General features: G+C 39.1%; 1 protein-coding gene across 1 annotated transcript; it reads right to left on the bottom strand.

Moving 5' to 3' along the window:
• Positions 1 to 444: 444 nt before the first annotated feature.
• Positions 445 to 23,840, bottom strand: LOC113720404 (uncharacterized). Its single transcript, XM_072065667.1, has 2 exons — positions 22,288 to 23,840; positions 445 to 751 (listed from the first exon to the last, which is right to left on the bottom strand). The coding sequence occupies exons 1-2, from the start codon at positions 23,838 to 23,840 to the stop codon at positions 445 to 447; spliced, it is 1,860 nt and encodes a 619-aa protein (XP_071921768.1).
• Between the last annotated feature and the right edge of the window lie 396 nt (positions 23,841 to 24,236).

Raw genomic sequence — 24,236 nt, 5'->3', positions numbered from 1 at the left:
CAAAATCGAAGGTAACTAATAGATTGTACCTTCTACATCCTCAGAAGGATCGGGGACCTTCATTCCAGCCCCTTCTCCATTTGACGGTTCAGGGTTGGTCTTAATTGGTTGCTGGATTCCTTTCTTTTCACGTAATTTAACCAGGCAATTAGCAATCCGATGCTTAGCACTACCACAGCGCAGGCATCTTTCCCTCTTTCTCCAACAACCCACCTCAATATGGTTGATTTTTCTACAATAGCCAAAAAATGGGATAGGGATTGAGGTTTGGTCTCCTTGTGAGATACCTCTCAGTTGTTCTCCTCCACTAGGGACTCCTCCCGGAGTATTTTCTCTAAGTATCCCCAAAATTTTCACACCCACAGCTCGTTGACCCATCTTAGCAAATGGCCTACCTTGATCACCTTGTTCTGGCCTTTGACTTTCACGAGATACACCCTTTTTCTATGCAGGGAAAGTCTTCACCTGTGCCCTTGCAATTTCTATCCCTTGAGCTTTCTCCGGAACCTTCGTAGAAGTAGTACTTTGTGTCGTTGCTAAAACCTCTTCGGAAATCCCTTCGTATTTCCTTTTCGGGTCTATGTTCTTATGCAAGAGCTCAATTTTCTCCAAATACTCGTCTTTCCATCGCCCTTCCCAGTACTTGGCTAGTTTCTTTTGGACCTCTATTTCATCTCGAAGAATCTCGATTTCCTTATTAATATCAATCAAATGTTCCATCTCACGGATTCGCTGGCACTCAAGTGGTAGCCTGCCAGACAAATCAATGGATCATAATAGGTAACTAAATACTCGTGACACTCTAACCATATAATTGTTAAGTCCTTCGATCCTAATCCAACCACGAAAGCTCAAACTGAGATATTCGTAAATAAAATTGATGAGAAAATAGAACATGGTTAAGGCAATATGTTAAAATACTATGTCACGCATTACTTATGTATCCAACGAAACCCTAAAGCGTACTTCGTAGATCAACAGTTTCAAACCTTGTGCCACATTTGTGTTTTAAAAATCTCTCTCCTCACGTCTAAGACTCTAAATCTTGGTACATTGATAATCAAGCCAAGTCCATACGTTGACGTTAATGGATAAGTATCAAGGCAATATAAACAAGAGTAGTCCATCGAGGACCAAGCTACCGGTATCAAATATCATAGGAGGGGTAGAAACATCCTTATAAGTGCAGTTAAGCCACCTCAGAATCAAATAAACACCTTTCAAGTCCTCGGTGCTCATTTCTTGACATATACTACAACCTAATCATCCTCTATAGTAACCTTAGCCAGACTATTACTAGATTCGTCCATGATACCACTCCCTAGATCCAATCTCCTCTATCAGTCCATTTACTAGGTCAAATGTTAAAATCTTCCACGCCTTAACCTTAGCCATCAAAACTCACCTCAAGTGCAATCAAGATACATGCCTCAATTCTAGCGTTCTCACTATTTGGTACTCAAGTACAAGAATTCACAATAAGACAATTTAAATCTCGAGCGGGCCGGTCCCAAGAGTAAATCACTTTTATTAAGGATTCCTACCTGACATACATATCTATTGTCCCCATGTGTCATGATAAGGGATTTATACTTATAGCAGGCACGATTCAAAATCTTACTCCCAAGAAGAGCACTTTAACCCTTTACACATTATCACATAAGCGAAACCATATCAATCCTCGACCAAAGCTCACTTCGTACAGAGACCACGCGAAGCAGGCTTTGATACCAACTGTGACAACCCCACCTCCCCCTAAGGCGAACCAAAGGGTTCGGCGGACCGCCTGCCCAACTCTCGCCGGGACTACGGATCTGAAACATACGTAAACCCTACCAAACGCTCAAAAGAACTTCGCGAAAAAACAACATTCAGAACCCAATTGAGCTAAACTAAATGATACAAAAAATCTATGGTACAACGTTCCCAAGAAAAAAACAAAAGAAGGTATCACTGCCACATCACAATCCGGCCGATTTCAGGTCGGATTGGAGGCAGTGGCTAAACTCCCACGGATTCAAATTCCCCTGTCAATCCGGCCGTCTATCCGGCCAATAACTGGCTGGATTCTCGGCCGGATTTGATGAATAGTGTTCCCGCCACAATTGTTTTCTTTCTCGTTCAAGTTCCGCACTTGCCCGGACATTCCAACGAATACAAGAAAAGTTCCATCGAGCCATAAAACATAACATTTCAAACAAATACACTTAACTTACATGGTTAAACACTAATATAACTATACATCGGATTGTTCAGCAGTTCAACAGGAAACACAGTCAAAGAGCCACATGTTATCATGGTACAATTAGGGTTTTGCCAGTATGGAGGAACCTAATCAAAATTATAACTACAAGTAGCTCTAGTCTTCTTCAAAATCATGGTTTCCAAAAGGTAGTCCCTGTAAGGAAAATAACATGTAACGGGAAAGTGGTGAGCTAGAAGCTCAATCAGGTACCAGAAATACACATAGTCAGATAGACACACCAGATAAGGAAATGAACAAATAATTCACTTAGAAAGGATACAGGAGGCTCTCAAGAGCCAAATTCCCCTTTTTTTCACTCGAGTTTGATCAAATAGTAGTTGACACTTCGTCAACTTTCAAATAAAGAAACCAGTCCAGTAGAGCACCACTTTAACACCAACTCCGTCTACCAATCTTACCCCTCACCGGGCCCGAACACCTCAACAGAAACAAAGATGGTAATACTCGAGTATACCAGAAATCCAGATTCTCCGATACCCAAAGATTTCTTAAAAGTGGACTACCGTGATTCGTTATCTAATCGACCAGACCCTTGCCGGCTCAACTCGAGTAACTAGCCACCGGCATAGGTCCTAGAATGGTCGTTGGATTCAACCCTCCAAACGACATCAACACATACAGAGAACAGATACAAATAACAAATACAGAGAACCAATACAGATTTATACAATATACAGGAACCAAAAGACCAGATGAGAGAAATGAGTGTGATAAAGTATACCCTCATTTCATATAAAGTATACAGAAGTCACAGATAAGCAACAATTTAAAGGAGTGGTACACTCACCAGTTTAAACAAATACTTCAAACGTTTCCTCCCGAAGTACTTGGATCACTGGCACGTCCTAAACCAACAAGGTAGAACAATTGAGACTAGATTACGGGTCATATGTCTAACCAAGTAAATTACCAATGCACACGAAGATATAGTTTTGGAGTGAAAAGATAGTAGTTGGTCCTACAGATATGAATGATCCAAAAACCTTTCGCTTCTACCCAAAACATACCCTCAATAATTTACTAACTCCAAACTTCAGGTGCAAAATAAGAGTAAGAATAATTCTAAGAAAACAGGATTTTCCAGTTTTGCGTACCAACATTTGAAAAATCATATCTCAAGATTTTTAAATCCAAAATTGGTAAACATTATACCGTTAGAAAATAGACTCAAAGAAGTAAAATTTCTCAGAAGACACATTTGTACATTCGGATCACAAGTCAGTCAAATTCGAGCCTAAAGTCGCTGCTTCGTCCAGGAAAAGACAGAACAGGTACGCAATTTCAGTCAATTTTGAAAAATCACCATAAATCGTACAGACAGAAGCAGGGTCTGAAATTTACATGGTTTATATCCCTGTGAATTTATTTTAAAACGCAACAAACGGAACTTAATTCCGATTTTCCTACTTCAAAATATAGCAGATTCCCCATGACTGCTCAAGGGTCCTGAGAAAATTCCAGCACCACCCCCTTTGTTTTTCTTTACTTTTCCAACCTAACATCAACACCCAATCTCATCTCATTTCAGCCACAATTTCCCATATAAATCACAAACTATTGAACACACCTAATTAGGGTCACAATACCCTTCAAATATAACCAAATGGGAGCTCAAATTAAAAACCCTAAAGCTAGAATTTAGCTACACAAACTAAAATTTTCCATAGGAAATCACATCTAGCATATACAAGCTCCATTTCACACACAACAAAATTATCAATCCATGGCATATCCTTAGGCATTAAATAAAGACAGAAATTCCACCAAAAATCTGAAATATACCATAACTCTACCTTAAAATATGAAATTTCTCACAAAACTACCTATTTAAAAACTCTAATCCACTAATGAACTATTAATTTAAGTAAAGAGGAAGTTCTTGACAAGATTACCTTAAAACCCCAAGAAAAATTGGTAGCTTAGTGCTTCCCTTCCCAAAACAACTCCACCAACCTCTTTAATCCTTCCTAGCAAGGAGTTTTTATGGACTGATTTGAGATGTTAATGGTTGGAACTCAAAATTTGGGCTTGGATTTGAAGAAACAAGATGAAGTTTTCCTCTCTTTTCTCTCCTCAAAGGTTCGGCCAAGCTTCATGAAGAATGAAGATGATTTTGGTAAAAAATTAGATATTTAGTAAAGGTAAGAATTAGGTCAAAGTCCAACTTCCAATCAAGTCGCGACACGTGGCACCTTTTAGGGTTTAAGCTTATCTTCTTTCTCCCAATGGTTAATGTCACGACCCCACCTCCCCCTAAGGCGAACCAGAGGGTTCGGCGGGCCGCCTGCCTAGCTCTCGCCGGGACTCAGTCGTTCACTACAATCCTCAATGAAATTTCAAGACATTTATATCAAATATACATCAAAGGTTCCCAAACTTTACATATCAAAAGCGAAGAGTCCACGCTTCCACTGCGCCACTCTGATCCATGATCCCAATTAATACAGGAGGAAGTCCAAAACTAGCCTATTACACATCCAATCCAATCAATTCTAAACGTTCAAGACAATCCCAATATAAATGATTACACAAAAGGAAATCCAAATTCAGTCCATACATGAGATAATCCATGAATAAACACTACAAGCCCTTCCTTCTCCTTGAGCCCTGTGGAGGGGAATAAAATATTTTTGGGGTGAGCTAGAAGCTCAGCGAGTAACCAGTAAAATCAGTAATCAAATCTGTTTAACAATAGTTCATTTCAATGATGTCATTTCAATATGGAGTATCAATAATTCATGAAACATTTACAATGGAAAGCGATAGTAACATTCATGAAAAGGATACGTTCGTTCTCCTGTCATTTCATTGCATTTGGTTTCATTCGTGCATTCATTCACCCCGTCCCTGGCTTTTGGCCAGGCTCCACCAACCTACAAGGTAATACTCGAGTATACCGAAACGTTCACCCAAGTTCCTAGTCGCCCGACCGAGAATCCACAGAAAGCTCCCGAATAAACTTAGCATATTACAAGGTCATTCGCATGTCGCGGGTTCCCTTTGCTGTTGTGTAGACTGTTTTGCTTATCTGTGCTGTGGTCTCTGCTTGCCGGATATGGCTTTTGAATTGTACAGCCGCAGAGGCTGCCCTTTTAACTCCTTATAGGGTTTAAGTTTTGAGTTTTAGGGGAGGTTGGTACACGCAAATCTGCTGCAACAAGCTCAAAGTTCTGGTTTGTTGCAGCAGTACCTGCGGGTTCTTTTTCTTCCTGGTTTGTTCAAGTTTTGGCTTGCTAGAGACTTCTATTTTTTTTTGTGTTCGGTTGATATTGGTATGCTGTGGGCACGTTTGCCGCGAGTTTCTCTTTGAGCATCTGCTGCATTTTTATATTCAATGGCCTCATGAAGCTGCTAATGCTTATAATTTCTTCCTGAGGTAATATAACGGTCCCTTGCTGCATTTTATTTTTCTCTCTTTTGCTGTCGGTCAGACCAGTTTTGTTACCTTAATCCAGCAATAAAAGTGTAGTATTTGATTTGGTAAATGATTGGGAGTTGTGCTTTGTGGTTGTTGATATTTGTTGATAATGTATTTGGTTGGTAATGAAAAGCAGAAGAAATTCGCAAGAGCAGAGAAAGTTTCGGTTTGCATGAAGATTGCATTATAAGTGTTTACGTTATGAGTGTTTGCATGAAGAAGATTGCATGAAGAATAGCTTTCAAAAATTGTACTTTACTCCCCTTAGCTTCTATCTCTGCTACGAAGGCCCAATTACGTTCTAATTTCTTGCAATTAGGACCTAAATAATTGCAATTTGAACCATTACTTGACCTTTTCATTACTTATGGACCTTTAAAGTTCCAAAATATTTCAATTGGCCTTGAATGATTGATTAATGGTTGCTATTAGGTCCTCAATAGTTTTTCTATTTTAGAAATTAGATCAATAATTTACTTTTCTTGGAAATTATGCATTATTTGGTTTCATTTAAGTTGCAATTGGGAGGAATTTGGTGATTTTGTTTATACTTTACCATTTAATTGGTGCCTTGACCCTTTTATTGTTTTGAAGCCATTTTTCCTTCATTCGATTACCATTGCGAGAGAGGTACACTCTATCCTTTATTTTTTTTATTTTATTTGACCCTATGTGCGTATATGTGTCTTATGTGTGCAATTGCATGACTTTAAGTGTTTATTTCATTTGCACCTTATTTATTTATTTAGTTGCTTAGTTTTTGCTTTAATTTTAGTTCAATTTTATCATTTGGGAGGCACTTGAATGCCAAGTTGTAATAGTTAGGTTTATTTCATTTATTTTCCGTTTTCCCTCTTAGATTGTAGTAGGCTTTCCTCCTAAAAATATAATAGTTAGGGCCTTAATTGCCTTATGTGTTTTGCATGTCTATGTGCTATGTGTTTAATCGCTTTCTTAGGTTTTGGCATCTAGATATGCATGCTTATGTGTTATGTGAATTACGTGCTCACATGTCTACTTGCTTTAATTATGCACATTACTTATATATGTATATGATGGATGCAAATGCACGTAACCGTGGCTAGTCCAATGCTAGTCATGGTTGTCCCTTCGACCTTTTACAAGTCCAATGCTTGTGAGAGAGCGTAGATGTGGGCTAGTCCAACGCTAGACCCTTAGGAGCCCTTCGCGCGCTAGATCATGATTTGTATGATAAAATCACCTCACCTCATGCATATTTTTCACTTTCTAGGGTCTTTTATCATTTTGTATGATATTCCCCTTATACGTATAGCCCTTATCCCTAATTTCCCTTATATGTATATTCCTCCCCCCTATGTGTGATACATAGCATTAGACTTGCATTTCATTTAAGAAATAGAAACTAGGTTAGATCATTTGCTTGATTAGATTAGGGATACCCCTTGGATATGGGATATGGACGAGTTTGGCATTTCTAGCCTTAGCACGCTCGTATTCCCTCTATTAAAGGGAAAATTGAGTCACGAACATTAGTCCCCCGTACCCGACATGATGCATTCCTTTAAGACATGTATATTTCTATAATTATTTTATTCTTTTCCCCTTCTTAGAGTCTCATATCTTTGCATTATTCGTGACCTCTCCAAAGAGTCATTATTGGGCATCACAATTAATGTGATTGGCACCACTCAAGCTTTGAAGAGAAATTTTGCCCCCCGATACCCTCCTAGGTCTAGGGTTTGCATTCATATAGTACATCCAAATGTGATAAATCTTTTGGTTAAAAATAAGAAAATCCTTGACTAAATCACGCAACTAGCCTTGGCTAGGTCGAAGGGGTGCCTTGGATTTTTATCCTTGCCTTCCCCTTCGTCAAATGTGACTCCCGAACCTTTTTCGTTGGTTTACGTAGACAAGGAGTCGTTTAAAAAGGGTTTCTTCCTACCTTTTTCTTTAAAAAATTCATTTTTTGGTGACTTGGTACACCTTAACTCTATACCAAGTGGCGACTCCGATTTTCGTTCAAAACCCTTTTTAAACTATTATTTTGGGTCAAATCGTCGCATTTTCAAGTCCCATTAGACCCATATTTTTCTTCATTTTCTTTTTTCATCAAAAATTCACTTTTCAAACCATTTATTTATTTTTCTTATAAAAAAATGGGGCGCGACAAATAGAACATGGTTAAGGCAATATCTTAAAATACTATGTCACGTATTACTTATGTACGCAACGAAACCCTAAAGCGTACTTCGTATATCAACAGTTTCAAACCTTGTGCCACATCCGTGTTTTAAAAATCTCTCTCCTCACGTCTAAGACTCTAAATCTTGGTACAATGATAATCAAGCCAAGTCCATACGGTGACGTTAATGGATAAGTATCAAGGCAATATAAACAAGAGTAGTCCATCGAGGACCAAGCTACCGGTATCAAATATCATAGGAGGGGTAGAAACATCCTTATAAGTGCAGTTAAGCCACCTCAGAATCAAATAAACACCTTTCAAGTCCTCGGTGCTCATTTCTTGACATATACTACAACCTAATCATCCTCTATAGTAACCTTAGCCAGACTATTACTAGATTCGTCCATGATACCACTCCCTAGATCCAATCTCCTCTATCAGTCCATTTACTAGGTCAAATGTTAAAATCTTCCACGCCTTAACCTTAGCCATCAAAACTTACCTCAAGTGCAATCAAGATACAAGCCTCAATTCTAGCATTCTCACTGTGATGCCCCCACTTCTCCCAAGGGCGAACCCAAGGGTATCCATGGAACGCCTGCCCAGCTCTCGCCAGGACTCGAGACAAATCGATTCAAGCTTAACAATATGTAACAATTTATACTAGTCTAATAAGGAAAAGTCGCTTCCATAATCAAATATCCAAATCTTACACCACGAGTTCAGAATACATCAGTTACCCAATTCTTACATCAGGATCCAAAAGATACATCAATTCCCAAATATATACAACATCCAAAAGTTGTCTAGACAAATACATCCAATATGCCAAATCAAAAGTGCATCAAGTTTCAAAATACAACAATTATAAGTCGACTAAACAATTATAACCAAGGTACTAATTAAAAGAGTAATCTAGTCGGCTTTTCTCCAAAATCTTCCCATCTGGTCCTGTTAAGGAAAACAAATCTAACGGGGTGAATGAATGCTCGTGAGGCCAAGAAACACACATGCAAGCACGTATTCCAAATAGCAACAACAAATACACCGTAAGTAAAACTATAAAGTTTGAATAATTCACATTTCCAGTAAGAAAAGTAGACAGAAACAATTCAAGGATACCGTAGCTCTCAGAAGCTAAATTCCACGTAGTCGAGCCATGGTCTTGATCAAATTCCATGTTGACACTCTGTCAACCACATAAGTATCAAATCCTGTAGATACACCACTTTTTTCGAATCCCGTCACCGTTACACCCCCTTACCGGGCCCGCTCACAAAAATTTTGATAATACTCGAGTATATCATGGCAATACTGCGCGAGTAATGCCGAGCAAGACCTCTCCAATACATCAGGCTCTACGAATATCTCACGGTTTGCTAAGTTTATCGACCAAGCCCATGCTGGCTCGATTCGTAAAGTTAGCCAACATGTTTGGGCGTCCCCCGAATACGAATACGAATACGAATATAAGTCGATGAGCAACGCTCAAATCGACGATTCCGACTAGGAATCACAAAAACGAATCATATATACGAATCATATCCACATTACTACATACAAGTCGAATATGAATTCACATAGCAAAATTCGAATATAATTTCATTTGAAAGAGAACGAGTGCGGTAAAGTACACACTCGTCTCTAAATTTCTAAATTCATATAACGGATAAAAAGCAGTAAACACTTAGCAACAAATTCATGCACTTGACACTCACCGAGTGATTCAAGTAGCAAGTTCAAATAATGGTTTAGGCGTCTCCCGCGAGATCCTCTGGAAGGTCCTCTTGAGCGCCTGAGCATTTAATAATAAACTATCACTTAAAAGCCCCAATTAATAAGGAAGATTGCACTCTTGTACAATCTAAGAAATTTTCACGAAAATGAGCCTTAATTATTCGTAAATCGAGGCTCAAAAGTGGGGTTTTACATCCTTAAAATCTGATTTACATCCTTAAAATCGAGTGTAAAACGATCAAGTGACATTAAAAGGGAAAAGAGAGTTTGAACAACTCCATTTCCTTTCAGTTTTGAAATTTTCAGATTTGTAACACTTACTTTGAAAAATCATTAATGCGCAAGTAGCATTCAATCGTCCGCTTCTGGCTCGAGACGACCGATAACAAGGGGCAATGGCCAGTTCAGCCCAAAAGGCTTACATTCATGCGCAAGTAGCATTCAATCATTAATCATTGAAAATTTCATATTTATTTAGGTCGAGTGCGATAAAGTACACACTCGCCTAGAAAACTCGTTTTAACAATCATTGAAAGCAAAATCAATAATAACAAGACACTGATATGCAAGCACGCATGATATGTAAGAAAACAGTTCCAAAAGTAAATAATGCAAGAAACGGTTCATAAATAATTTTAGAAATAGTTTGAGGTCACTCACCTCCATGGCTCAGAAACCATCCATCATATATCATTGCCTTGCTCAAATCCGAGTCTTAGATCACAAACTCAATGCAAACAAATCCCTTCAAAGTTCGGACAGCACTTCCCCTAAATTTCTTTACTTTTCCAGCCATCAAGGCTTCATTATTTCCTCAGCCAGTCCCAAAGGTACACACACAACAAAAAGTTCATCTAATAGTCATTCAGCAAGTTCCAAGTAGTACTAGTACAAGTCAAACTAGGGAAAAGTCCGGAAATGAAAGTTAAACGCAAAACCAGAAAAACAGTTTTGACGTCATTTTGCGGTAATGGTACCAAAGGCGCTACAAGTATCGGATGGAGGTCCAAGACCCACCGTTTCGAAGTTAAGAACCAGGGCTACAACAATGTAGAAGGTCACTCAGTCCAAATCCCAGCACAACTAAGTCAAATATGCCAAATAACAAACCAGAACCGTACTTGCAGGTTTACAAATTACACTATGCTGTAATCAGTACAACTCAGTCTAAACAGGTCCAAATGCAGAAATTCCAAAGGAATATGGTAGCTAGGACATCAAGCTAAATTTCATCAGAAGACCTCAACACCCAAATCCAAAACAATTCCAGTCAAAACAACCCATTTCAGACGCAGTTCTAACATCCTGATGAACCCAGAACAGCAATAGTAATTTCGGCTTATCTCATTCTACACTACTCCAATTGACCTGAAATTTTACAGGCACCCTTAAAACATCAATACCTACAACTTTCATGTTTTGAGTCAAGGCCAATTTGGCTTCTATCTAGGACCAAAAATTTCGGACAGAATGAAGAACCAAGAACCCTAATTTTCCAGATTTCTTCCAAAACAGAATTTTCTTGCAATTAATCACTTTTTCCACCTCCTAGCTTCCTCAACTATCATTTCCAATCATCATACATAACCACATAATAACAATCATATGAGAACAGAAAAATCCAAATTAAATAGAAAGTGTCATCAATCTCAACCAAAATCATGAAATAACACCAAAGATCATCACTTTAACTCACTTAGGTTGCTCATTAAGCATTATTGGAAAGAGAAAAGGAGTTTCTTCACTACTCACCTTGATACCCAAAGGAATGGAGCAACCTTGCACTTAAATCTTCCAAATTACTTCACAAAACAACTCACTATCACTCCCTTAAGGGTTTCTATGGAACAAAAACAAGATTAAACGGTTGATTGGTTGAATTTGAGCAAGATTGAAGCAAGAGTTTGGAGAGTTTTTCTTTCCCTTTTGTTGCTTGAAGAGAATCGGCCAAGGAGAGAAGAAAATAAGGAAATTTTTGGTCAATTTTGATATTAATTTGGTAAAGACATGAATAGTGGTCACACAAGTCAATCCAACCAAATGGTGACACTTGTCACCTAATTAATGAATCTCTATCTCTTTGTTCCCTCTCACACCAATCCAAATAACATCCTCTACTTATCCCTTAACACCTGGTAAATTAAATCCAGTATCCAAAACTTAACCTAGTTGGCCGAAAATTTCTGAACTTTTCGCACTAGTGGGTCCCACGTCCAAAATACGCTTTTAATTTCTCAAAAACTAACCGATACTAGAAAAATCATTTTAAAACTATTTTTGCTCATAAACTTTATCTGGGGAATTTTCTAATCAAGAAAATGTAGAAAAGGCGGGCGTGAAAAAAATAAACCCTAGAAAATTCGAAAATTTCCGGGTTCTCACACTTATACTTTTCGGGGCGTCACAGTTAATCTATCTAGCAAACCTCTAATTGTTTCCTAGAACCTTGTAAAATAATATTCCTTTACAAAATTCCAACTAATCGTCAAAATTTTATCACACTAACCGCACTAACGGTGTCGCGCCCCATTTTTTGATAAAATAAATAAATGGTTTAAAAATGTATTTTTTGATTCAATTTGTGATTTGGAAAATGAATTGTGATTTAAAAGAAAAATGGGTCTAAATGGGGGTTTGAGAATGCGACGATTTGACCCAAAATTATAGTTTAAAAAGGGTTTTTTGAAATAAAAAATCGGAGTCGCCACTTGGTAATGAGTTAAGGTGTACCAAGTCACCTAAAAATGAATTTTTAAAGAAAAATAGGAAAAAGTAGTAAGAAACCCCTTTTAAACGACTCCTAGTCCCGTGCTAAGGCTTAGAAAAAGCCACACTCGTCTATATCCCATATTTAAGGGGACTCTCAAGCAAATGAACCCTATAACTAGCATGAAATGCAAAAATCCTAAAATGGAGGGAAAAGGGGGTCGAGGGGCATGCAAAATGATAAAACTAAAAGAATGCATGACATGTAATGAACATGCAAACATGTACTAACGAGGGGAAATCCCTAAGGGTCTAGCGTTGGACTAGCCCATTCTATGAATTCCGACTAGCGTTGGACTAGTGGAAACGTACATTCGTCCATCACATTCATTCATGACCATGGAAAGCGAGTAGACATGCCAAACACTTATAAACACATAGCACATAACACTTAGCATGCTCAACTAGATGCAAGAACCTAATTAAAGCAAGTAACACATAACACATAGGCAATTAAAGCCCTAACTATTACATTTGCTAGCTAGGCACACGTCTTCGATAGGTCTTCATTGAATGCTCCTCCAAGCCCTATCTATTACAAGCCAAGAGGTGTACACATACCCCATAAAGAAGAACTTAAATAAAAGCAAAAGTAAATGAAATGAAAGAACTAAAGAAAGGCAATGAAAGCAAATAGTCATGTAATTTCCACGTAACACGTTGGATCACATAGAAGAGATACAAAAAGGGATAAAAGAAAATATACCGCCCCCTTTGAATGGTGACCAAATGAAAGAAAAATGGCTTCAAAACAATAAAAAGGTCAAGGTACCACTTTAATTGAGAAAAATTAAAAGAAAATGGAAACAACCGTCAAATTGAATCACTCGAAGCATTCCAAGGAAAGTAAACTACTCGTACTTAACCAATTAAGACAAACAAAAACCCAATTGGAAAAAAATTAAAGAGGTCTAAAGGGCCAATTTATTACTATTATAAACACTAAGGAACTAAAAAAACATAAAATAAAATTAAGAATCTAAGGTGAAACTTACCAAATCAAACTAGAAAATTCACAAAAAGGTAAACGAGGAGCAATTTACTAGTAGCTAAACAACCAAATGCCAAAGAATCCAAAAAAAATCAAATTAACTACAAGTCTAGGAAAAAGAAATTATTAGACCCTTCAAATTCATTCTACAATCCCTTAAGTATCTACCCAAAACAAATCAAGATGTATTAAAGAGGAAATGGCATGTTAGGAGGACAAAATTAATTAAGTTTCCAATTAATTGGGCCATGGAAGCATTAGATGGAAGCCAAGGGGTTGGAGTGCGATTTTTGAAAGTCATTTTCATGCAAAAGCCATGCAATCACGTAGAAGAAACTTTCTCTGCAACAAATTTCATTTCCAGCCGTGGCTTCTTTCCATTCTACCATGCAAACACAATCCAACAAACAAAAAAACTTGTAAGGAGATCAAACATTCTTCCCCCTCTTCGGAACGCAAAAATCCAGAAAACAAGAATATTCAAATGCTAAAACAAAATCCAGCAACTTTGACTTGTTCTTCCTATTTCATGCTGCAAAAACTGAAAACTAGCAAGGTAGACAACTAAACCAGTTTTGGTGAATTGCTGCATTACCGAGTTGCTCAAATGCACTCCTAGCACAATTAAAAATTCAGCCAATCGATCCAAGCTTCAACATTAAATCAAAGACAAGCGTAACTCAACAGGCCAACAACTCCAAATACAAATTCTGGCAGCCTCTCATGCGAAGAAAAATGAAAAAAAAAAAACTTTCTTATAATCTGCTGCAAATTTGTAGCTTACTCTTTGTACAGACCATCCATGAGCTCAAATCAAAACATAATGAGGCAAATATCGCATGTTACCCACTAGTATACCCCAAGACATAAACCATTTAACATGCTCAAACAAGCAAAATATAGTTCGGTGACTGCTAAAAAAAACAAAGTGCAGCAGCAATTTCCAGCCGCAATCTTTCGCATTTTTATCATGCAAACAAATTCATCAACCCAGAAATTATTGACCCAATTTAAAACATGAAATTTTGGGTGCAAGATTAAGATGGCAAATCTGGTTTTGATCATCAACAAAGGAAGGAAATTCATTATCCATCAATAATAAAAGAAGCAAATCTGGCTTTGTGCACCTTCAGCCGCAGCTTTTCTTGCATTTCAACATACAAATGTGTTCACCATATATCAGAGTTTTAACTACCAATCACCAACTAAACTTGTAACTTCATTGTAGCATTGAAACAAGAAAATGGAGCTAATCATCAAAGGTAGAAAGAAAACTAAACAGCACAAGAATGAAACAGAAAAAAAACGCAGCAAGCTTTCTGCAATTCGGCACTTTACAAAATCCAGCTTTCAAACACAATCAAATCCAAACACAAGGCTTTAAACTAGGCAGCAAACCATCATCCAAACAAATAGAAAAAAAAAACTGAGCAAAATCCAGTGCAAATACAAATAAAATACGTTCAGCAAGTTGAAAAATCTGGAACATATAAAACTGATTTGGCAAGTTGAAATGCATTTTCCAGCAAGTACTTGGGCATGAATCCGAATTTACCTCGGTTAAATCATTGTGTTAAGTACCCAAAACTAACATGCAAGGCTACTTAATGAAATTACTATCATTTCTAGTTCAGATCAAGTTCGGACAGCAACTATAAACATCCACAAATCCAGAAATTCTGTTCGCCATCCTTGGATGAACTTGCATGTAGCCGTTCACTATTTCATTTTTTTTTTTTTTTTTGCTTAGCCGGACCAATAAACTTCCTGCAAAGCTTAATCATCTAATTTTAATTAGTCAAACACCTAACCAAGTGAAAATCAACCACTTTCCAGCAAATTTCATGCTAAAATACCCATGCAATTTCCAAAACAACTTCAACGGCTAAACTGGAAAAATTGTTTCAGCAATCCATCAACTTCCATTAAAATTTCCAGCCATGCAACCGAAATTCAGGCCACGTAGTTCACATGCAACATCAAATAAGAAACTATCTATCAGGTTGAGTCCAAAATTAAGCTCAGATCATCACAGCTAGCAAATTAAAAACCGAAACTTCCAGCTCAAGCTCTCGGCAGCTTCACTTCCTTCTCAAACAGATTTTTCTATGATTTAACCTATCATCTAACCACACAATCCCACATGCATGCTTATAGTCAGCTTCATCAACCCATAAACAACTCATCTAAGTTCAGAAATTACCTTAGCTTGAAGCCTAAAACACACGACTAGCAGCTGCAAATCCTCCACTCTCGGCTGTCCAGAATTGCAGTCCGCAACTCTCCCTCTCCCTGGCTCAAACTTGCGGCTGGATTGGAGGAAGTTTGACTCTCGGTTCTCTCTCTCCCTCTCTCGGTTGGTCTTGAAGTGAGGCTGGAAGATAAGCTAAGTCCTCACCTCTCTCTCTCTCGTCGTTATTTCCAAAGAAGCTGATCACTTCACAGCTCCCGGCATAGGAACAATTGAAAAAATAAAATGTTATGGTGAGTGATAATGATTGTAGTGAACTGGCAATGATATAGCGTAGTGGGATGTATATATTGAGGTATTGGGAGTGGAGTGGAGTGGAGTGGAGTCGGCAATAACAATGGAAGGTGCTAGGTTGAGAAGTGGAAAATGGAGCCGGCAGAAATAGAATTGTGATTTTTTGATTTTTTTTTTTTTTTTGATTTTTTTTTTTTGATTTATTGAATAGAAACTAAATCTAAATAAACTAGAATCCACAAAGCACAATTTTCCATTTTTCATCAATTTCCTCTTTTCTTTTCTTTTCTTTTTTCACAAATTTTACGTTAAAACTTAAAACTAAAACTAAAACTAAAACGTGAACAAAATTAATATGACAAATAATTAGCAAATAAAAGACAAATAAAAAGGTAACAACTAAAATGCAGACAATCTAAAACAAAATCATGAATTAGATGCAACATACAAATTATTTAAAAATTTGGTGTCTACAGTTTGCCCCTCTTTGTTTGAGTTTTGAAAAAACTTGAGACAAAGAAGTAGACACCAAATACTTACCTGTGTTATTCGGCTGCAGAATGATTTGAACGGACAGGACTTTTAAAAAACGGGACTGACCCGAACAAGGAATTTAAAACGGGACTGACCCGAACAGGAATTTAAAACGGGACTGACCCGAACAGGAATTTAAAACGGGACTGGCCCGAACAGGAATTTAAAACGGGACTGGCCCGAACAGGGATTTTATTTAAAACGGGACTGGCCCGAACAGGGATTTAAAACGGGACTGGCCCGAACAGGGATTTAAAACGGGACTGGCCCGAACAGGAATTTAAAACGGGACTGGCCCGAACAGGGATTTAAAACGGGACTGGCCCGAACAGGAATTTAAAACGGGACTGACCCGAACAAGGATTTAAAAGGGGACTTCACTGGGGAAGTTTAAACAATGAATTGAGTTTTTTTTTTTTTTTTTTTTTTTTTTACCTGAGAATATTTCAACTTTTGTACCAAGAGGGAAATTTGGATTTCTGTGACTGAAACGATAGCTGATGCTGTTTCTTATGATCGAGTCTTGCAAATAACATCGATCCTTGTTTACTGGGAAGCTTTTGTCTGACATCGGTTTAGGTGCCAAAAAGAGAGTGGCTGCTTTTGTTTGTAAATGCAACATTCCTGCAAAAAAAGAAGAAATAATGGGCTTGCCACCATTATTTGATCCGGTTTGCCTTGAGAGTCGTGTAAACATGAGTCTTGTGATGCTTTTATTTCGGCTCGGCGGCGTCTGCCTTAAACCTTTCAATTTCTGAGACTGATAAAATGCAGATTTACCACGTCACCCAATCCAGGTGGTAGCTTTGTTGTATGTTACTCCCTGTAACTGATGATTGAATCCCCTATTTTTGCACAAACCTCAGGGTTTATCATTCATTTGAATTTAATGGTGAAAGAATGATGCATGAAAATTAGTATATGCAAGATGATTTCCTATGTTAGGCAAAGATGAGCATGCAAAAGAATGTAGACAATCATAAGCATTCACACACAAATAATTTGAGAATAACCAAGAGGTTTATAAAGATACATTTTGCAAAAGAATATTTGTAAAGAACAAATACAAATTTAACCAACGAATATCATATTCAAAACTTTGGATATTTTCTCTTCGGAATCCGATATTGGCAGAAGTATCACAAATATGAGGAAAACCCCAAATGAACCAGGTCACCGGCTGTTCCTTCTTGAGCTTGTCTGTTGAGAAAACCTACCTTGGCGCCCTTTCGGGTTTTCACCAAGGTTGCCCCCACCCTTTTTGTTGTTTTTTTTTTTTTTTCTTTCTTTTTTCTTTCGAGGCGCCCTTTCGGGTTTTCACCTAGAGAACCATGAAATATCTCGACCATTATCGACTCAGAAATATGAATTGAAGATTTCTGGCATCAGTAGAATGCATTTCCCTTGTGAGATTAGGCGAAAGCATTATAGACATCACCTGCCAGTTGATTAACAAATTTCCTAATAGAAATGCAGCAAGTGATGAAAACCAGGACTTTGGGCTTTTGTAATGAGGTCCGGTGGGGTGTTTTTCAAGAAAGGTTAAGGCTTGAAAGCAGATTTGATACGAGGGGTGAAATAACTTGAGATTGCACCCTTTTGAAAACAACTCCGAAACTGAGGAAAATTTGCCCCAGTTTGATCAGATTTTCTCTCTTTGCATTTTTCATTGTATTTTCCTCACTTTTTGCATTTTTCTTTGAAAACTAAATTTGCCCCAGTATAGGGTTTTCTTCTTTTTTTTTTTTTTTTTTTTTCGAAACAAATTTACCCCAGTGTGGGGTTTGCAATTCTCAAGGGTTATCAAACGAAATTTGTCAATTCTGATGGCTCAAAGGGGACAAGTAGAGATAAAATGTTTTTAGTGTAAAAGAAGATGGCCTGACTTGCATTTCGCCATTTGCATGAATTTCTAAAGAAAATTTGCATGATCAAATGAAAAACTTTTTGCACATATCTGAGTTGATGGGTTGAGGGAAAACCCGTCCATCCATTTCCGCCAAAATAAGAGCTCCGCCAGGTAATACCTTTTGGATAATGAACGGCCCTTGCCAATTTGGAGCGAACTTGCCTTTAGCTTCATCTTGCATTGACAAAATTCGCTTCAGTACCTTATCACCTTCTTCAAATGCCCGCCGATGGACTTTTTTGTTGTAAGCTCGGGCCACACGTTTTTGATAGCATTGCCCATGACAGATAGCATTGAATCGCTTCTCATCTATCAAAGTCAATTGCTCATGGCGCTGCTTGATCCAATCGGCCTCCTCCAATTTAGCTTCCATAAGGATTCGTAGCGACGGAATTTCAACCTCAGCTGGTAATACAGCTTCCATCCCATACATAAGTGAATATGGCGTTGCCCCAGTCGATGTCCGAATAGAAGTCCGGTACGCCATCAATGCATAAGGCAACTTTTCATGCCAATCGCGATGCTTTTCTGTCATTTTGCGGATAATTTTCTTCAGATTCTTATTTGCGGCTTCTACAGCTCCATTCATCTGAGGCCTATAAATGGCAGAATTGCGGTGTTTGATTTTGAACTGCTCACATAGTCCATCTACCATGTCATTGTTCAGATTCTTGGCATTGTCCGTGATAAGCGTTTCGGGTACTCCAAAGCGACAGATGATGTGATCTCTCAGGAAATTGGCCACTACCTTCTTCGTGACATGTTTGAATGACTCTGCTTCAACCCATTTGGTAAAGTACTCGATCGCCACCAATATAAATCGATGTCCATTTGAAGCGGGAGGATCGATTGTACCAATCACGTCCATACCCCACATTGAACAGGGCCATGGGGCGGTCATGCTATGCAGTTCAGTGGGTGGAGCGCGTATAATGTCACCGTGCATTTGGCATTTTATACATCCCCGGACAAAATCTATACAATCATGCTCCATAGTAAGCCAGAAGTATCCGGTTCTCATGATTTTCTTCGCTAGCAAATGGCCATTCATGTGAGGTCCACAAACGCCACTATGCACTTCTTTCATCATATATTGAGCTTCATCCTCATCAATGCACCTTAAAAGGTTCAAATCTGAGGTTCTTTTGTATAACACTTCTCCATTTAAGAAAAATTTTGAAGCCATTCTACGCAGAAAATTCTTGTCCTTTGTCTTAGCATGCAGAGGGTAAGATCCTGTTTTGAGAAACTCCTTAAGATCATTATACCACGGAACATTGTCGGAGGACTTGTCTACAACCCAACAGTGGGCAGGTTTGTCTTGAAGTTGAATCGGAATTGGCTCGATCCTCAATTCATCAGGATATTGGATCATAGAAGCTAAAGTGGCCAAAGCATCGGCAAATGCGTTTCGGGCACGTGGAAGATGTCTGAACTCCAAATTTCGAAATTGCTTGGCCAGAGTAAGCAGACTGCAATGGTAGGGCAGAATTTTTGAATCTTTGGTTATCCACTGTTTCAAGGTTTGATGTACAAGCAAATCTGAATCGCTGAAAGCTATCAACTCTTTGATTTCCATTTCCAAAGCCATTTTGAGACCAAAAATGCAAGCTTCATATTCAGCCATGTTGTTTGTGCAGGCAAATTGCAATTTGGCAGCGGCAGGGTAATGTTTCCCTTCGGGTGAAACCAGAACAGCTCCAATTCCAACTCCGAGGGAATTCGAAGCTCCATCGAAGAAAAGCCTCCATTCAGGGCTTTGTTCACTCATATCATCTGTAGCGCCTACGAATAAAACTTTCTCATCAGGGAAATAAGTATGAAGTGGCTGATAATCATCATCCCTTGGATTTTCCGCCAGATGATCAGCTATAGCTTGCCCCTTGACCGCCTTTTGTGAAGTGAAAACAATGTCGAACTCTGATAGAATTATCTGCCATTTGGCCAGGCGTCCGGTTAACATCGGCTTCTCCAAAAGAAACTTCAGAGGATCAGATCGGGAAATAAGATAAGTGGTATGGCTCAACAAGTAGTGTCTCAACTTTTGAGCCGCCCAGGCCAATGCACAACAGCTTTTCTCAATGAATGAATAATTAGCTTCGTACTGTGTGAACTTCTTACTTAGATAGTAAATGGCTTGTTCTTTCCTCCCAGAGTCATCGTGCTGACCTAGAACACACCCTACTGCTCCATCGAGTACAGATAAATACATAATCAAAGGTCGGCCCAGTTTGGGTGGCACTAAAACTGGTGGATGCAACAAATAATCTTTAATCTTGTCGAAAGCCTGTTGGCACTCCTCATTCCAATACAACGGCACATTCTTTCTCAATAATTTGAACAACGGCTCGCATGTGGCAGTTAGTTGGCCGATGAACCTCCCAATGAAATTGATCTTCCCTAAGAAGCTTTTCACGTCCTTCTGAGTTTTCGGCACTGGCATATCTCGAATTGCTTTGATTTTCGCCGGATCTATTTCTATGCCCTTCTTGCTAACAATGAATCCCAACAGCTTACCCGCAGGTGCTCCAAAGGCGCATTTCGCAGGATTTAACTTCAAATTGTACTTCCGCAATCTTTCGAATAACTTCTTCAAATCAACCAAATGGTCCTCTGCCCTCTTAGACTTGATTATGATGTCATCCACGTAGACCTCCATCTCCCGGTGGATCATATCATGAAATAAGGTTGTCATGGTCCTCTGATACGTTGCTCCTGCATTCTTTAAACCGAAAGGCATGACTCGGTAGCAAAAGGTACCCCAAGGGGTAATGAAAGCAGTTTTCTCCCTATCCTCTTCTGCCATCAAAATTTGGTGGTAGCCAGCAAAACAATCGCAAAAGGATTCAATCTCATGTCCGGCAGTATTGTCTAAGAGAATGTGAATGTTTGGTAGAGGGAAATCATCTTTAGGACTGGCTTTATTAAGGTCTCTATAATCAACGCAAACTCGCACCTCTCCATTCTTTTTTGGAACAGGGACTGGATTTGAAAGCCAAATTGGGTAATGGGAAACAATGATAATGTTGGTTTTGAGTTGTTTTTCAATTTGCTCTTTTATTTTGAGGCTCATATCGGGTTTGAACTTTCTGGGTTTTTGCTTTACGGGTGGAAAAGAAGGGTCTGTGGGTAACCTATGCACTACCACGTCAGTTGAAATGCCAGTCATATCATCATAGGACCATGCAAAGACATCTTGGAACATAGTCAAAAATTCAAGCATCTCCTTTTTCTGCCTCTCATTCAAATGAATACTAATTTGCACCTCCTTAACTTCATCCTCAGTGCCAATGTTAACCTTTTCTGTTTCTTCCAGGTTCGGTTTTGGTTTTTCCTCATATTGTTCAAGGTCCTTTGCAAAAGAATCGAATACCTCCTCATTATCACTCTCGCTTTGGAGTTCGGATTCACAGACCTCCAAGTCATGAGTGATATAGAGATTGCCGTTATTGAATTCCAGAATTGTGATATCCAAAGGGTCAAATAATTTTATTTTTGGCCATCTGAAAGAATTAATGAATGTGGGATAATAAGCAAATAAGCATACAACAAACAAATGGTCAAGCAATACAACGAAGATATAAACAAATGAATAAACAAAACAACATGACAAGAACAACTTGTACATTTTCATAAAACCTTTGATTGAAAGCAAATGGAAATGAAAACTTAACAATATTTACATGCGAAAATGTTAGTCAAAAAGTAAAATTGTTTTCATTGGCTATTTACAGATGCAACTTTTCATGAATTCACATGAATGATAAACCCCTTTCAGTTTACCGAAACTCCTTCCGAACGGGCAGGAACTCGGCTGTCCAATTGGGAATTGATCCTTCGGGGATGTCAGGAAATTCAGCTTCGCCTGGAACACTATCTTCAAATGTTGCCCCAACGAACAATTGGGCCAAACTAGCTTCAATTTCGTCAACTGGGTTGATTTCTGACATGATCACCTCGGCTGGTCGTGGGAAAGTATAATGCAGGGGTGGAATGTCAAGAGCCCTTTGCCTTCCTTCTTTCTCCGCTTTCTTGCGCTCCTTCATTTCTCTGATATCCTTAGCAGTCGGTCGGAAACCCAAACCAAACGAATCATTTTTCTCCACAATCTCCACTGGCTTTAAAATTCCTTGCAGATCTCGTCCCAGCCCTTTGTCAAATTCATAGCCTCCACGGATCATCTCCTTAGCCATCATGACACTGGCCCTTGATAGAGCTTGCTCCTCCTTTGTTATCCAACTGACGGAGACAATATCAGATGTGCTATGAGGGGTCACTGTGGAGCTTCGGCTACCCTCTTCTTTGGACTCGGAATCGATGATTACAAGGCAATCCTCTTCGGCAAATATAGTTATCAGCTTGTCATTTACTACAAATTTCAACAACTGATGTAATGAAGAAGGCACCGCCCCAGACTTGTGAATCCATGGCCTGCCAAGCAAAACGTTGTAAACACTAGGAAAGTGCATGACTTGGCAGGTTATTTGAAACTGGGCGGGTCCCATTTCAACTACTAAATCCACTTCTCCTATTGGCTCTCTTTGTGCTCCATCAAAACCTCGAACTATGGTCCCTGAAGGCCTCAGCTTGATGTCTTGCAATCCCAGCTTTTCCAAGGTGCTCCAAGGACAGATATTAAGCGCGGATCCATTATCAATCAAAACCTTCGGCAGCCTTTTCCCATTGCACCTAACAACTATGTACAGGGCCTTGTTATGTCCAATGCCTTCCGCCGGCAATTCATCGTCAGAAAAAGTAATTTGCTTGGTGAATAACACACTCCCAACCACGTGCGAAAAATTATCAACAGAAATGTCCCTAGGGATTTGAGCTTTAGTCAATACCTCGATCAACGCATCCCTATGCACATCTGAAGAAAAAAGTAAATCCAACATGGATATCTGGGCAGGTGACTTGCTTAGCTTCTCAATCACATTGTATTCACTTCTCTGGAGCCTTTTAAGAAAATCCAAGGCTTCCTTCTCAGTGATTGTTGGTTTGGCGGGTGGCTCGGAATTATTTGCTTGAATCGGAATGGTAGCTTCAAATGGACTTACGATTTTCCCTGATCTGGTGACCACTGACACTTCTTCCTTCGCGATTGACTTTTCCCCAATCTGTACAGTAGGTTCATTGTAATTCCATGGCACTTGTTGCAGACTCAGAACAGGCTCCTGCTTCGGGAATTCGATGATTACTGGCTCCAAAGCCTCACTCTCCGCTGGCGTGAGATCCAAAACAAAGGGCTTTTCGTCCTCTTCAAATGGCAATTCTATGACAAAGGGTTGGTCTGTGACCCCAAACACTTCAGCTTCCCTTGTCAATTCTTTGACCGGTTCCACATACTCCGTATCATCCAGAATAACCCCAATGATATTGGCATGTTCCGGTAAAGGGTTCCTATTTACGTTCGGCCCTTGCGCCTCCCTTTTCCGGATTACAATCTCCCCGGCTTCAACCATATCTTGGATTTTATGCTTAAGCGCCTTGCAATCAAAGGTGGCATGTCCGGGGGCCCCAGAATGATAAGCACAGACAGCTTGTGGATTATACCACGCGGGCATGCCATATGGGTAGGTAGGAGGGGGTACTGTACTAATTTTCCCGGCGGCCTTCAACTGGTCATACAATTGGTCCAGAGGCCTGCCTAAATTGGTGAATGTACGGCTAGGTGGTCGGTTGTAAGGTTCAGGAGGTTGAGGATGGTTGTAAACAGGTCTATTTGGTGGAGGAAATCTTAGGTTATATGGAGGGCGAGGTCGGTTTTGAGGTGGATTTGGTTGGGAAATTTGAAAAGGGGCTGAAAGTGGGTTAGGATAACTTGGGCGAGGTCGAGGGTGGTGGATGTTGGTGGTATATACAGGATGCGGGTTTGAGTAGTAAGGGTAATGTGGTTGGTAGGTTGGATTGTGTTGGTATCGGGGTCGGGGTGAAGGGTTTTGGTTCCAAATAAAGGTTGC

This window comes from Coffea arabica, chromosome 9e (genome assembly GCF_036785885.1).
Source record: "Coffea arabica cultivar ET-39 chromosome 9e, Coffea Arabica ET-39 HiFi, whole genome shotgun sequence".
In the NCBI taxonomy this organism is placed as follows: domain Eukaryota; kingdom Viridiplantae; phylum Streptophyta; class Magnoliopsida; order Gentianales; family Rubiaceae; genus Coffea; species Coffea arabica.
Note: the sequence above shows the minus strand (reverse complement) of the source record. Positions and strands in the feature narration are given on the sequence as shown.

Bases quoted from the DNA above. Each gene is read 5' to 3' on its own strand.
- LOC113720404 (XM_072065667.1), bottom strand. From the start codon at position 23,840: ATGCCCGCGTGGTATAATCCACAAGCTGTCTGTGCTTATCATTCTGGG. The intron at 752-22,287 runs GCAAAGGGCTCT...TTTGTCTGGCAG, and splicing joins AAAGCGGAGAAAGAAGGAAG to GCTACCACTTGAGTGCCAGC.